The sequence below is a fragment of the Hipposideros armiger genome, unplaced genomic scaffold (assembly GCF_001890085.2).
Source record: "Hipposideros armiger isolate ML-2016 unplaced genomic scaffold, ASM189008v1 scaffold_943, whole genome shotgun sequence".
In the NCBI taxonomy this organism is placed as follows: Eukaryota; Metazoa; Chordata; class Mammalia; order Chiroptera; family Hipposideridae; genus Hipposideros; species Hipposideros armiger.
Window position 1 is genome coordinate 430691 of NW_017732293.1, and position 16146 is coordinate 446836.

General features: G+C 35.4%; 1 protein-coding gene across 1 annotated transcript in view; it reads right to left on the reverse strand.

Annotated features, from left to right (window-relative positions):
* Positions 1 to 1302: 1302 nt before the first annotated feature.
* ADAMTS19 (ADAM metallopeptidase with thrombospondin type 1 motif 19) overlaps positions 1303 to 16146 on the reverse strand; it is a 92463-nt gene continuing 77619 nt past the window's right edge. The window contains exons 12-13 of the mRNA XM_019630777.1: positions 4386 to 4563; positions 1303 to 2510 (exon numbers count right to left, since the gene is read on the reverse strand). Of these exons, the coding sequence (XP_019486322.1) occupies positions 2359 to 2510; positions 4386 to 4563 (330 nt within the window). The 3' untranslated portion in view covers positions 1303 to 2358. The remainder of the gene's footprint in view (positions 2511 to 4385; positions 4564 to 16146) is intronic.

The following is a 16146-nucleotide window of genomic DNA, read 5'->3' on the forward strand; positions in this document are numbered from 1 at the left end:
CTAGAGGGCATTCCCTTCACCAGGGCTTTGAAAAACACACTGGTGAAGGCAGCATTGGAACCCTTAAAGAAGTCTGTAGTGGCTATTCTCTGGAAGCCAGGAGTGACACTGGGAAATGCTGCCATTGAACGGGGCTTCTTGAATTTAATGAGAATATGGCATTCCAGTAGGGCAGGAACCGAATGACTGCAGTTCACTGCCAGAGACCAGAAAAACATGGTTACCATAAAGGGCAGTAGAGTCAAAGAGGTACAGGAAATGGTTTGACCTGCAAAGATTTTTGGTATTGGCTCATTGATCAGAGAGTCCTAGGAGTGACGTACATCTCTAGGCTTCGTGAGCAGACATCTGATTGGACTCATCACAGCAGAGAATTGCAGCTGTTGCTCAAGTTCTGTACAAGAGCAGTTCCCAGATCCAGGACTCCTTAAATGAAGGCGAGGCTAGATCTCCTTGAGGCAGGATGCGGCTACACTGTCCCAAATTCAGTGTTAATCTACTTTCTAGTCTTTCCTGATGGGAACTGTATATTGGGGAAAGGGAAATAATCAGGCTCTTGGATGATTACCGGATTGCTGGCTCTAAACTGATTCCTCATGACCCTAAATTGCCACTGTAGTCCCATAGTCAGAGCAAGAGCTCATGGAAGTTAGAAAATTTAATCAAGCTTTGGCTTAAATTTGTCTCATAGTGGACCCAAGAGCCCCTGGACTCACTCCATAGTAATTTTTTTAATTCTGGAAGGTATTATTTGAAATAGACATACTCAGGAAACTCTGGGTGGTGAACACACCATAGAGTATATGGATATCCCATTATAAAGTTGTACATCTGAATGCTTAATAATATTATTAAGCAATGTTATCCCAATAAATTAACAACAACAACAACAAAACCCAAACAGCAACTGGCCAAACCCTTCTCCCCTTTGTTGTTCCATAATCTTTTATGGGATTTTATGACAGTAATGCCAATGGAAGCTGCTAAAATACAAAGAAAGCCAGATGATACCTGCACATGCAGTGGGATGTATTAGAGGTGAGGGACCCTAATTCAGGGAATCTGAAACTTTTATAATGAGAAATAAGCATGTCTGCCCTTTGTCCAAAGAGAGACACTAACTTTATCTTCCAAGGCTGTTCTCTGCACAAACATCCCTTAGAAGATATTCCAGAACAAAAGCAGACAGTGCCAAGACATGCGGAAATAAGAGAGACCTATGAAGAATTGCCTCCCAACAGGAAATTTCACATATTTTATTGAAAAATCTAAGAAATCATGTGAATCATGTACAATATTTTCTCACAAGAAAAAATTTAAGCTGGTTTTTTAACGTTTCACAGAATTGTAAAACTTTAATTTTTAAAAAGAAAAAAACACAATGAAACTACCACAGTATTATCAGCTCTTTGTTTTTCCTTGTTTCTAGGGAAAAGGCTGGAAAATATTCAGTAAATTTTCTCATTATGATTTGTGAGGCTAAGTACTATATTCTTTTAAAATCTGCTAAAAGATACAACGAAATGGGTGGATCAATGCTTTCTTTGTTCAAAATATTTAGAAAAGCTAAACTCTAATGACAACATGTTAAAATAATACACATTTTTGTAGGATGTTACCATGTCTATAACGGTTTCTCTACACTATATCAACAGTGCAATGGTGATTCAGTGTAAATCATTACAGTGTTTCATTGTTACAATACTTGTGTTCAAGTACATGTTCATGAACATGATCAAAGTCTCTATTTTGACTTTTTCCTTTCCATTATTAAAATAAGGTTATAATTACAGTAGAAATTTTCCTATGGATGTCTCTAAATCTGAAGCAAATTCATAATACATTCTCTAAAATCCTGTTAACACTATGAGGTTTGTTATGTTTACACATCTCCTGCAGATTACAGAAAATGAGCTAATTCTGCATCAGGACACCCAAACACAAAAATGATTTCTCTCCATGGATAGCTAAACTATACGCTAAATTAGTATACATTCTGCATAACTCAATGATATTAGTGGGGAGAGAGTAGCACCTTAGAGACAGTCCTAACTTAAAAAAAAAATTTTTTTTAAAGCCTAATGATCTTAGTGGTTTTTTTTTTTCCTTTTTCTTTTTATTCTGGTAACTGGATCCATCTTATTCCTATAAAATTACTTATGAAGCCATATAGTATAAATCAAAATGTTTGTATTACCAAAACAAACACCATACTGGATGTTTGGCAGGCCCCCAAAATAAATTAATTTGATTAAATTATAGGTAATCTGATAATATTTGGTCTGAAAAACATGCTAGTGTGTGTGTTTATAAATAATGTCATTGCAAAGAGCTGTGAGCCAGCCGGTCTGCTAGGGGTCAACTCTTCTGCTGCAGCTTTTGGGCATAGAAGTCCCTGCACGTCTCGCAGCAGCGCTGATACCACCGCATGTCCTGACACAGGTTCTTCTCGCGTATCACTCGGCAGTACACGGGCCACTGATCTCCCAGGCACTTGAACGTCAGAGCAGCTGTAAGGCGGAACAAAGGGAACTCAATACGCGCAGGTATACCAGATGTCCCGAGTAGAAGCGATTAGTAATCATGTAAGCTGAGTAGAAGCGAATGAATAGCAATCACGTAATTGGGGAGTTTGTATACTCACTTCGACTCATTCATAGTATTACCTTCTGAAACTTAAAAGACAGAGACACACTCACAGACACAAACACATATCTACCCCCCTATAATAAAGGAGTACAAGCGAATGAATATTTTCACTGATGAACTTTTATAGACTTATGCAAGATACATTTCCCAACCTCAATGCATTGTACTGCCAATGGCCTTTAAGGTTCAATATTATGGCTTGCATTTAAGCTTCTTTTGGATTTCTAGTTGAGAATATCACAAAGAAAAATAATTGAGCGTGTTGTATCTACCTTGATGGGAATAAAAATTAGGAAGTGTTCTAATGGATGAACTTGGAAAGAAATAGCAACACAAAAATACGTTCACACATTTCAGATCTCTCATTTCCTAAATAGCAGACACGTCCAACTGGGATATTTATAGCAATAAGTTGTTTGAAAGGAGAACTGGATATAAAAGATTTGGTAATGTAAGCTTAGCTTCAGGTTTTCTGACGAAATAGTGTCCTAGCATGTATAATAAAAATCAGTCCTGCTACAATTCTTTCTTTTGTCACTATTCTAATATGATTTTATTATTTTACTTTTAAAAACCTTAGATTTTCCAACCACTGTGCTTTTGTGTTTGGGGATGCACATTGCACCTTCAAGGAAAAAATAAACAGAGAAAATGTAATTTTAATTACATTCTTTTAATCCATTATTTTCTGCCACATGATACTTCAAGGACTCCAAGTAATCGTCGGAGAAAGGGATTATGTTGCTTTGGATTTAGTGTATCTGCTCTAAAATTGCTTAACTTTCTGTCTTAACTTGAACTGATTATTTCTTAGAAAAGTTAATTATTTGGCTTAAAGAAGAGAATTTCTGTATTTGCAGGAAGACCAAAGTTTTCCATCTGATTGAATCTTATGCCTGGAAAATGATAACAATTTATGATTCAATTGTTCCTCTGGAGATTATATGCATAAATTAAAACTAAACGCGTTAAGCATAAATTAAGCCAGGTAGCAGTGCTGTTAAAAGCCACTCGTTTACACAGAAATAAAGACACATTCATTCCTGAATATTTATTATGCAAATGCAGGCTATATTTACTTAAAATACATATCCTACTTCTTCATGATGGATTAGAGTGAATAACAGGAATTGAGAATATATATGAATGCATCGTAGAACATAAAAACTATGCAAATCAATGTTACTAGTATTTATTTGTATTTAATATTATGTCCTTAAATATGGAAAAAGTGATACCTCTTGTTTGGTGGTGTAGATCCATGCACCCATTCCTCTTGAAAGCCATAGCTTACTCTATGTCTCTCCAAAGGACATTTTGTACCCAGGATCACAAGGAAGGCTATTAACAATGGAGACATCTAAAAGTATATCCTATAACCTCACCTTTCTACTACACCTCATCTTAATTGATAGTTCTGCCATGGTACTGGTAAGAACCCAAAATATGATTACAGCCTTAAACCCTTTATAAGATTACCTTGGGTGGTGTGGCATTTGTATATCCAGGGCCTGGCTCTAAGTAGACAGTTTCAGGAATCAAAATAGTTTAATCTTTAGGATTTTTTTTACCCACCTGACCATTCGGACTAAACCATAGTTAAGTAGAGTCAATATAGTTGGAACTAAACTAATGAGTATACATCTATAACTAAGTTTTAAAGTGATATGCAAAATAGAAGAAGTCATGCGTATTTCCATATTTCTCAAAAACATCCCGTTTTATGATCTGCTTACCCAGCCTGGGTGATGTTATGGTATTTACATTAATCTTCTCATTGCAGGGCTGAAGGTGGCATGGCCTGTATGCTGCAGGTTTTTCTGAAGAAAAACATTCATTTCCATGTCTTCCTGTGATCTTATGCATGCACTGGATAACACGGGACTGCATTCCTTTGCCACAGGTAATTGAGCACTGGGAGAGATACAAGCCTTGTTAAAAGTCCTTTTTGCCATTTCTGTTTTCTAGACTGCGAGCCACCTCCTCCCTGTATTTCTTAAAATTGAACATGAGCCACAACATCCAGAGTTGATGCAAAACATGGGTGAGAAGCGTTGATGCTCATAACTTGGCCACAATGTTTTCTGTGTCCTCTGGCTGACCCAAGGCAGCGCTCTAGGCAATGAAAGACATAGGTGAGTAAAGATGGATAGAGAAAGCTGGAGAGTACAAGTTGGAGTGAAAGAGAGTGAATGACACCAGTACACAGGGCAGACAATTTTTAAAGTTCTAATATTTAGTTTATAGTAAATACTTCGCTATTTTTAATTTAGTCATTGACGCTCAAGAGTTAGCATATGGAGCTGGGTCATGTAGTCTTTCAGTCTGCTCATCCACTCCATTTGCTTTGGCCTTAAAATGTTCATCAACAATCCTAACATGGCCCCTCAACCCAATGTGCTATTGAAATTACTGCTATTTCTTGGCAGATTACATGACATCCAATATTGTGCTAATAAAAGTAATTGATAACCTGGATTTTTCTAAGAAAACACCCTTTTAATGTATTCCCTCTATTTCAGCTAAATGTAGTTTGTCTTCACTTGTAAGATATTTTGCAAAGAAGAACATATTTGATGTACAATGATCCTTTATTAGAGAAATCTCTTGGATCCACACGTATCACTATTTAATTTGTTACACAAATAAGCTGGTGCTTATTTGACTGAGAAAATACAATGATTTTATGGTACCACAATTACATGTGAGAGAGGGAACATGCTTGTGTTGTTGAAAATAATGACTTATTCACGTCACATTATATTCTATATGGTAAATATTTAGCCATTCTTGACTACTTTCTAAATTCCTTAGAACTCTTTTTTAAAGAGATGATCTCACGGTATTCTAATTGAAAATTGGAAAATATGTTCTAATTATTATCTTTTAGATATACAGGCATAAGGTTTGTAACGTTTTGTTTTCCCCCTGTGCTTTTACCAAATCATTGTTAGGATTGCACTCTTGACTGTCAATTCTTGCTTTACTATTATCATGGGTCCCAGCTCTTCTTATTTTCACTTGCACAAGAAGCATTCTACACAAACCCTCATCATGTCGAGCCTCGTCTACTACTGTTTGCTTTGTCTTTAGTCCCCAGCCTTCCAATTAATCCCAGATATTAACACTGACTATATATTCTTTCAAACTTCCTTTACATATAGAATCTCCTTGGACAAAAATCTTTCGTTATTGAGTCCATTGCCTACGAGATAGAGCCCAGGAGCCCAGAATCTCCAGGTTGGCATTTACCTACCTCCTCAACTTCATTTTCCACCCATCACTTTAGGAATCATTTGCTCTATTATAAAACTAATTACGCCCATTCAATTTCTAGTCTCACATCTACAGTTGTGTAGATAGTATTACTCCTTTCCAAAAGATTGGCTGCTTTTCAAATCACAATTCGAATCCACTCCCTCCATAAAGTGTACTACAATTACCAACTACTTATGCATATTTATGGCTTAAAGCATATATCCATATATCGAAGCCTATCTCTTAGAATCACTTAGAAAAACTTTTTTTTTAATTATAGAGTTTAAGGCCTAGAATTTCTAAGTCAAAAAACTCAGATAGGATATGGGAATATGCATTTTTTAAAAAAAATTATCTAGGTGAGTCTGCTATATAGCCTGAGTAGGAAACTACTGGTCCATAGTATGTGTTGTGTATTTAACACAGACCAATTGTATTATTTCTTATCTTTGATTAATATCATTTTTTTTAAAAGACTTTATTGGGGAATTGTGGGAGGTGAACAGCATTGAGGAATCGGGGAAGGGGAACAGACAAGTTGCTGTCCTTTTGTTCTTCAGTCTAGTTGTGGAGGATGTCTAGTTGTGGAGGACGCCCATGTTGGTATTATCATTGAGCTCTTCCCGGCTGAGGCAGATGGGTCACTGGCCATTGGACGGCTGCTCATGACAGCTCAAGGCAGCTCAGGAAAGCTCACGCCCACTGCCAGCCAGCCCCACTGCAGCCTATGCCGTTGCTGGTGACTCACAGCAGCCCACCTCCAGGTCGAGCTGTTGTTCACCATCTTAGCTGTAGAGGGCACAGTGTCACTGGCCCTCATATGTGGGATCCGAACCGGGGCCCTGTTGCTCAGAGCTGGCATCCTGAGCCAATTCCTAAGCAATATGCCACTCTGCCGGCCCTAATTAATATCTTTTAATGCCTCTAGTCTGTCTCTTCAGGTAGATGGTAAATCTCTTGAAAAGCTCATTGTCATGTCACCTTCAGTAATAAGACCTACATGTCAGGGATGAAAATAGCTTACTAAGAATAATGGAATTTTTATGTGCATGCCATTACATGAATATACTTTCCAGATAGTTGATCAATCAACATTTTATTCTGTAAATATTTCTGCACATACCCTCTTTGTAGCTAATGAATTCTTAGCTTTCTGCCAATAGCGAATTAAATAACAACAATTAGAATGTTACATCCCCTTAAATCTGATATTTTTCTCATTAACCTTTACAAGATTTGAATGTTTCCAGTTCAGTTTAAGCTTTACTTTAACTTAAAACTATTAGAGGAGTGACTGTTTGACATGGCATTTCTTACTTGAAAGCATCTTAATACCACTCTATAAAATGGATAGAATTATATAAATGAAGACATCATGCTTCTTACAAAAATATTTTCAGGAAAATTAAAAAGAGTTACACTAAAAATTTTAAGGGGTTAAGTTAATATAGAAAAATATCATTCTAGTATCTACTCCTAAAATTTCTGGAGATCTTGAAAGTAATCACAATATTTGAGAAACCAAAAGAATAATAGTTTTATAATACATTAACTCATTATGATGCAATAGCAAAGGTTCTCATCATGTGTCAACAAAGCCCAGGAATCAGTCACAGACTATTCTTGATACTTTTGATTAATCAAAAGCATTTAACTTATATTAACTCCAAAGGACATGAGCAAACCAAAGTAACACATCATTTTCCAGGACCATAAAAAGTTAAGTAAAGTAACTATAAACATATGATAACTCAGAACACATAATTTTAGCAGATATGGCTGAATAGAGACTTTCATACAAATTTGAAAAAGTTAAGAGAAAAAAAATGTTAGTTGCATTCCTTAAGCAAGCTAAATTTTGTAACTTGTATTTGGAAATAACCTGGAAATAAAAATAGTATCCAGGAAATAATGAAAGTTCTAGAATTCATTTAACTAAAACGGTCTCATTTCTGCCTTTGAAACTAATAAAATAAGCTTTATTATGGAGTATGGAGTTAAAAAACCTAATGGCCTTAGAATCTGGTTTTCATTAGAACACTTTAATAATAAAAATATCAAGCTCTTACTAGTAATTATTTTCTTTATAAGACATATTTTGGAAAAACTTTTATTACAAATGTGTAAAAAAGGAACAGATATTTGAAATGGAGCAATTGAAATCCCAAGGTAGCTCCTAAACTATCTCTTACTTTATTATAGAAGATACTACTAAATAACTGGATATTTTCTCAAATCACATCACTATGATTAAAGATAGACATGAAAAGAATAAGCCAAAATAATTCTGGCCTTGAAATGAGGAGACCTGGGCTCTAATATTGTCCCTAGCAACTACTTTACCTGGGACTTATTTTTCATTTTTGGTAAGCAAAGCACTGGAGTAGATCATAGCTACACTTTCAGGTCTAAATTACTATGAAAGTATATCTTATTAATAAAAGTTACTTATTATCCAAATACCTTATTATTAAAAGTTACTGTAGTCTGACAAGTTTTATGTGGTGAAGCTATGTAATAGTAAAGACTCTAATTTCATTATCTAATTATTCACTGTACCACCCAACAATGGTATGACAGAAATTCCATTAAATAAAGTCTCAAAATATAGTTTGCTTGAGTGTCTCAGAATAGTCAATCATTTATGAGTTTTTCAAATATTTATTGATTACTGATTATGTTAAGGATCTTGTGCAGAAAATAAAAACAACAGAAATTATTAATACTATGGAGCTGGTATTTAATTCAATGAACTTCATTGCAAAACATAATGATATAAAATAGCACTATAGACTTCCATGAAAGGCCAAAATGCTAAAATGTCAACATCAATTTGTCAGCCATTGGTAAGCAAATGCAGGGTATACCAGATAACTTGCCAATGATCTTTCCTTTATAAGGAAAATTTCCTAACTAGAGTATTTTAAAAAGAGAGAATTTGCTGTCTAACAAATATTCTGGTCCCAAACAGTTTATTATTGCCCTGGAGGACCTTTGAAACAAAGTACCCCATGAATCAATTCCATGAATTAAAAGCCTTTAATTCTAAACAGCAAACACAATTTTGGTGTCCCAACTTTATCAGAGTAAAAAGGAAACAGTCATCTTTAGAACAAATTTAAGCAGCTTAGAAAATTGCTCATGTGATTTCGGAGTTAAAAACAGTTTTTTTAACGGCAATAACATGGCACAAGGAAAACTAATGTTGCTCCCTCTTTCCTACCAAAAAAAAAAAAAAGTTGAGCTCCTACATCTTTTAAAATAAAATTTGTTTTATTGATTTAGTGATATTCATCATGTCAATCTATCCGAGAAAAGCATGAACTTCCCTGAACTTGGGTATACATAAATATTATTTTCAGATAGTTTTGCTATAGATTACTCTTATAATGGAATAAATCCTTTCTAGGGCATTAGTAACAATTTCTAAGACTGTATTAAATTATGTCTACACTGTAGCTTACATGTCAAACATTAAACATGATACAGGAAATTTTCTCAGTAATTCAAACAGTTCAGAATATTAAAATTAGAGAAAGTTGAGTAAATGGAATCACGAATACAAATGGTAGCAAATCAACAGAAAAAAAAGGCTTTATCCTCTTTTAAAATGAGATATACATTATAGAACCTTATAATTGTTTTGATTGTCTAAAACTTCATTTTCCTTTTGTCATTCTTATACCCAGTAATCAGAGCTGACTGACTTTATTTCACTGGAGAAAATTTCATCTAAATAAACTAACTGAAAGGGAACTATCTGGGGACATATAAGCAATATCCAAGTTAGTGACAATGCACATGCATTAACTCGGATGTTTATATTTTTCTAAAAATGGCCAAGGATGATCTGGTGATAGATATAGATGTGAATTCTTGGAAAGTATTATTGACTAAGTTCGATGACAGCCCTGAGTGGGCAGGGTTTGCCAGTGCTGGGAAAGACAGGTTAAGATACCAGAATGACTTGGCAAATTGATGGATGTGCTTAATCAAGTAAATGAAAGAAAAATTTTTTAAGATGTAGGGAAAACAGAACCCACAAAAATTCTTAACAAATTCTTAACTGTGGCATTATCATAGAAACAAAGGGGTGAAATGAACTCTGAATGGCTGTGAAGTCCATCTAATGGACAAGCCCAGGTAAGGAATTCTTTCTTCCATTATAAAGGAAGGATGAGGGGTGAAGTGCTACCCTAAAAATAAACAGCAGGAAGAAAGTGTCCATGGGAATTTCATTCCTGACAGCATTATCTATGGCATTAATAGACAGCATGGCTAAGATCTTGGTTTAATACTTTGGTAAATATGTAAACACCTTATAGAAGGTGTTCAAACAGAGGCCATATCCCAAGACATTTATTGATGTTATTATTTCAGTAGGCTCAAGGGCAGTGAATGTGTGTTGTTAAATAACTGTGGCCTGATGAAATCAAGTTTTTTTCACGGTGTTAATTGATTTCAAGTTTTTTTTCAAAATGTGTCAGAAATCCACAAAAAAACATAAAGTTGATATTTTGACTATTTTATGCATTTAATCATAATTTGAGCTGTTTTGTATATAAATGACATTTTTATGAATATAAATGACATTTTTATGTATAAAAATTTCCTATTGTTATTCATTCTTGAAAAACATAAAAATATAGGAAAGTATACATCTGCTTTCCTAAACTTCCTTTCTGGAAGTTTCCATCCACAGTAGGCGGATGGAAATATTCATTTGGATATATCCAACCATCATGGCAAAAGAGTTAGTTAAAGCCTAATCTGATGCCCTGAGGATAATTAAGTCTTAATTAGCACAATGGTATAAATAAATTTTTGATGGAACAAATACTACATATAAGATCTGTGAGTGTACTCTGTTGCTAAATGTTCATTATTTTATAAAAAATTTTCCTTTTATGATAGTCAAATATGTTTATTAAGAATCTGCATCTTTTAAAAATAATCTACATGTATTGTTCCCCAACGTTTCTATGAATGCCATTATGCTTACTGATGTAAATCTACTAAGTACTAGTGATGATAGTAAGCCTGCTCTGTCAACCATGTTTAACTCGAAGAAAAAAGGGTGACACAGGCCAATAAATAATCATGTACAAGTTTATAAAGTATCAAAATGAGGCAGGAGAAGAGCCACCAAGATTTTTAGGAGGGTCTCGAGGCTTGTCTACAGTACCAATTGACTCTACTTTTGCAAAGTATAAAGTTATCTGTCTGTCATTGGAAATTCATAAATCACGCAGAAATTTCCATAAGGGCTCAGGGCATAATCTACCTAGTATCAAGTCTCTGTTGAATTCACCAAAGAACATTCTTGTCCTTGTCTTTTTGTCCAAGAAGTAACCTTTGTACTTGTGGGCAACTTAATTTCCATTAAGAACCCTTTATTAGTGGGATATCCATAAATATCTCTAACTACTCTCTTATTTAGAGGAGACACTTTCTTTCCACTGGTCTCGGATTCTTTTAGTGCTTCTGTGCTTCATGGGTGCTGAGATCAAGTAGGCTTATTCCACATACATGATCTTGAACATGGCAGTAAAAAAAGACTTCCACATCTGGGATTCTACGGTAAAATGCCAAACTCTAAAATCAGTGGTTAAATGTTAGTTTCTACCTTTCTTTTCAGGACTTCAGAATAGTCACATACACACTATTTTGGTGCTAGTTAGTTCATTGTTACTCTGAATATTGAGATAACTTAGTTTGGGGAACCAATTGGGACATTACGGTATAATACATTTGTAGGCTTAGGTTAAATAATCAACTAGTTTGCCAGTGAGTTTATGGAACTATTAATTTGTGCATGTTAAACTCTAATGTTAAACTGTAAAACTCTTCAAGCTATAAGTGTTGTAAAATGTCCTCTTTAACATTACAAACCAAAGAGGCAGAAAACCCAACAGTAAAAACACAACTATAAGGTATTTATTTGGAGTTTTGTTGGTTCACAAACATAACTAAACTAATACTGGTCTGCTTTTGAATTCCTGAAAAAAAAAAACAAATTTCAGCATATTTAAGGGTTAAAAATAATAATTCTCACACTTGGCCAGCACAGATATTACCCGAGATTCCTTCCTTCTAGGCCGTGCCAAAGATATATATTTTGGAGAGAATGTGTATTCTCTAGGCCAACAGCTAAGGAAGGCTCGGTAATGCTTTACTCATTTCCAGCTGGCCTCTGTAAGAAATAGGAATTCCTAAATTAAGAGAAAATTGTCACTGGCAAACAGAGTTCAAACAAAATTTTTGACCAATATAAGACAATTGTACAGAACTTGATATAATCAGTAATGATCACTGTCAATCTATAACAAGGTTAACAGCACGACTTAAATAATTTGTCTTTGGGAATAAATGGTTATTCCAAAGTGGTTTTAACAAGAGTGAGGTAGCACTCACAGTGGAGACTGGACCTCATAAGGAAACTAAATGATGACTTCTACTGGAAATTATTAGCGCAGCATTCCTATTCATTTATGTGTATGTTTGGCAGTTCCATCTTTCAGCTTTTTAATAAAGTGAGTGTGAAACAAACATACTAAGGAACAAAAGTTAGGTTTGTTTTTTAAGATTTGCTATTTATTTGGGTCAGTGTTTCGGCGTCTTTTTAAAGTAGTTCATCTGTCTTATCCAACACATGGGGATTTGGAAGTGAACCTATTCCTGGAGGTCAGACATTTGAGGATATTTTTTTTTTTTGCATGTGTTTAATTAATTCATCATTTGTTTCTACAAACTATTTTTGTTTCTTTAATGAAAACATTTGCATATAGTTACAACAAATCAAGAAAATGTGTGTGGCAAAATCAAGCAGATTGCTTATGAATGATTTAGCAGAAACTGAATATGTCATGAAAGGGCTGTCAAAACAACCGAAAAATCATTTTTATATCAAAGTACACATTGATTACCACAATGATGGAAGAAAACAAGAGCTGTTTTGCATTAAGAAGCAATTAATAATCACCGAGTCTTGGGTACATGTGCAGTTTTGCCAGGGCTCAGCCTACGAACCACGGGGTGTGGCAGAGGTGAAAGAGAGGCTGTTGAGACATTTGTGTTTTATCACCATCCTTCCTGGGAAACCTCTTCCCACTACAGACAACTGTTGGGAATGACAGTGATTGAATTTCCTTTTCCAATAAAATCCTTTTCAGGTCTAGTCCAACAATTCTGTGTCAAGATGGATCAGATCCTCCTGCGGCCATGTTGGAGAACTGTGTTTTTGTTTTGTTTTAATACAGAAAGCCTTGATTTAAAATAACACAGAGAACATTGTGTAGCTACCTTTAGCTTATTCCAACCTGAAATGAAGAACGTATTTGCCAGTTCACAGAGAAGATTCGTGAATGTGCTTTGCTTCCACCCACTGCTTTATTTCTGGGTTAGATAATTGCTGTTTAACCTGATGGCAGGTATTCCAGCCAAAGGATTCACAAGAACGCAAAGGAAGTCGGCCAGCTTCCTTGGAGCTCAACGTTAAGCACCTTTTTGGCTTCAACAGCATGTTATTCAAACAAGGGTGGATTTACTTTAAAAAAAAAACCAAAAATTCACATTTTTAAGTAGTTTGATTTACCATAGAGGGAAATGTCAGGGGAGTCATGTGTTTACATAAAATTACATTGGTTAGTTTAATTTTCCCAGAGAAAAACAAGCTAGTTACTAATTCTTTTGTAGTAATATGTATGAAACATTGTAGTTGTTATGGAATTAGATTCAGAAAAATAAAATGAATCAGAATAAAGGAAACACAATGCTTAGATGTATCACGCATTTTTTTGTTTACTTGATGAAAAACATTAGCAGTCATTTATTTAATAAACATCACGTCATGTAGTGCAATGTTCTGGTCACTTAGATTTGTAAGAAGGGTGACGAGGTTAAGCCATTCTTCATGAATCAGCAACAATATAAGGCGACACATTATTAATTAAGAAAAAGTAATATAGTCAGTAGGTGGAAACAAATTCTGCCATTGATTGGGGAAGCCCTTTGAAAAATTAGGCACATGAGCTGGTCCTTAAAGGACTTGGATAGTTGGAAGAAACACATTCCAGGCAAAGAGAACTGTATAGATACAGACATGAAGACTGTAGATGCACAAGCTGCTCAGGCCTGAGTTTAGTGGAGATACTAAATTAATGAGAATAATGAGACATTATCATTCTCAGTAGGTAGGTTAGGACCAGAATATGGGAAGCTGGGACTGCCAGAGTATCTGGCAGTTGACAGCACAGCCATGGGGAACTTTCTGGAAGTATTTACAGTCATCTCTGTGAATGGATGGATCTGCAACAGGAGGAGGAGTGGGTCAGAGAGCACATTCGAAATTGTTACTCTACTCCTTGTGAAAATAGAAGGACGGCAATATTCTATTGGGAAGAAAGAGCAACTGAGGCAAAACCCTCCTTGTGTATAGAAGGGCCAAGGATAGCGTCTAGCCCGGGTCAATGGGAAGATGATATTGACATTTTTCCAGAAAAAGGAAATTGGGAGTGGGATATGGATTGAAGAAATAAAATGAGGAATTTTCTTTTAAGTATGTAAAATTTGAGGAACTGTTGAAATGCATATGGCACAGTGCTAAGGCAGCTGAAGTTTGAGGTGAGAATAAAGATACAGGCTCCTCTCAACTCCTTCTATCTCAGTCTCCATTTCATTGAACATCCTTAAAAATGCTTTCTACTCCTGTTTTTCACGATTTCCCTCCAGCTCCTTTGAATAACTCTTTCCCAGTCCAATTGCTAGCAGTTGGTTTTTGTCTCACACACCTACAAAGGGAGTTCTTTAAAGCTGCATCTTTTCTTCGCTACCTACACTCCCTCCACAGGCACGCTTACACTTTAAAATTTTAAACACCAAAATTTGGTGTTTCATGACTCCAAAATTTCTATTTTCATCCCATTCCTCTCCTCTGAGCTACCTGCTAGACACCCATGTGTAACTCTTTTATGGGCACATGAAAACATGGTCCAGAAGAATTTATAATCTTTCCCCTGTAACTTGATTCTTCTCTAGGGTTTCCAACCTCATATCACAGAATCAGCATCCATACAAGTTATTCAGACTAGAAAGCTAACCTGGGAGTCCTTCTTAATACCTTAACCCCTCCCTCATTCTCACCTCCTCCACAATCAACCCCAGTTCTGTTTATTTTAACCTCGTAACTATTTCTCAAAGCCAACCATCTCTCCCCATCTCTACTTCATATCTCGACATGAAAATAGAAATAGCCAGCATTTATTCACTTACTACATATCTGACACTATACTAGTTATTTCATTTGGATGCATTAACTTATTTGAACAAAAGAGCCAGAATTCAAACCCAATGCAATCTGACCCCACACACTGAGCTATCTTACCTCTGAAAGTCCCCAGTCCTCTCCCCTCCCTAGAAATTCTCTAAGATGCTCTCAACACCTGTCTATATCCACAGCATCCATCATTTTTGAAATTGCAGGCTGAAAAAATGTATTAAGAAAGTCTGAGGTTTTTTTAAATTTCAGACAGAAGCTGTTAACCAGTTTATAAAATGAAAATATATGGATATGACAGTATTATAAGCACAGAGGCCCTTTCCTCCAATGTTAATTCAAATAAACTGGTCTTTGTATATCTGTGCAGAAAACTTTTAGTGGGTATACAAAGACTATATGTAAATAACTGTAATTTCTACTACATACCTCTTCTGCATAATATTTACTTATTATGTCGTGGTGAAATTTTCTCACCAGTGTGCATTTACAAATATATTTTAAAAACCACAGTATTTCATTATTTGAATGTGGCATTACGATTTACATAACTCGTCAATGGATATATGGATTGTTTCCAAATTTTTGTTGTTCCAAACAAGGCTGCAGTGAGCATCTTTAGAAGTATGGTTAGCAAACAATGTGAGAACGTCTGTAAGGAAAATCTTTGGCAATAGAATTGTTGAGTTCAAGAGCATGTACATTTCAAAATGAGATATCTTTTTTTTTATTTATCAAATTGGTAAAATAAGTTTGATAACATCTAACCTTAGAAGTGCTATGGGGAAACAGATACGTGGAAGCAATAGGGCAGAAGGGAGCAGAATCTACTCCCTTTGTATGGAACTTTCGGGTTGCCCCACAGTATCCCACAACCCACTTGCCTCTCTGAGCCCTGAAGTCATGTGCGCATGTGTGTGTGTGTGTGTGTGTGTGTGTGTGTGTGTGTGTGTGTGTGTGTTTCT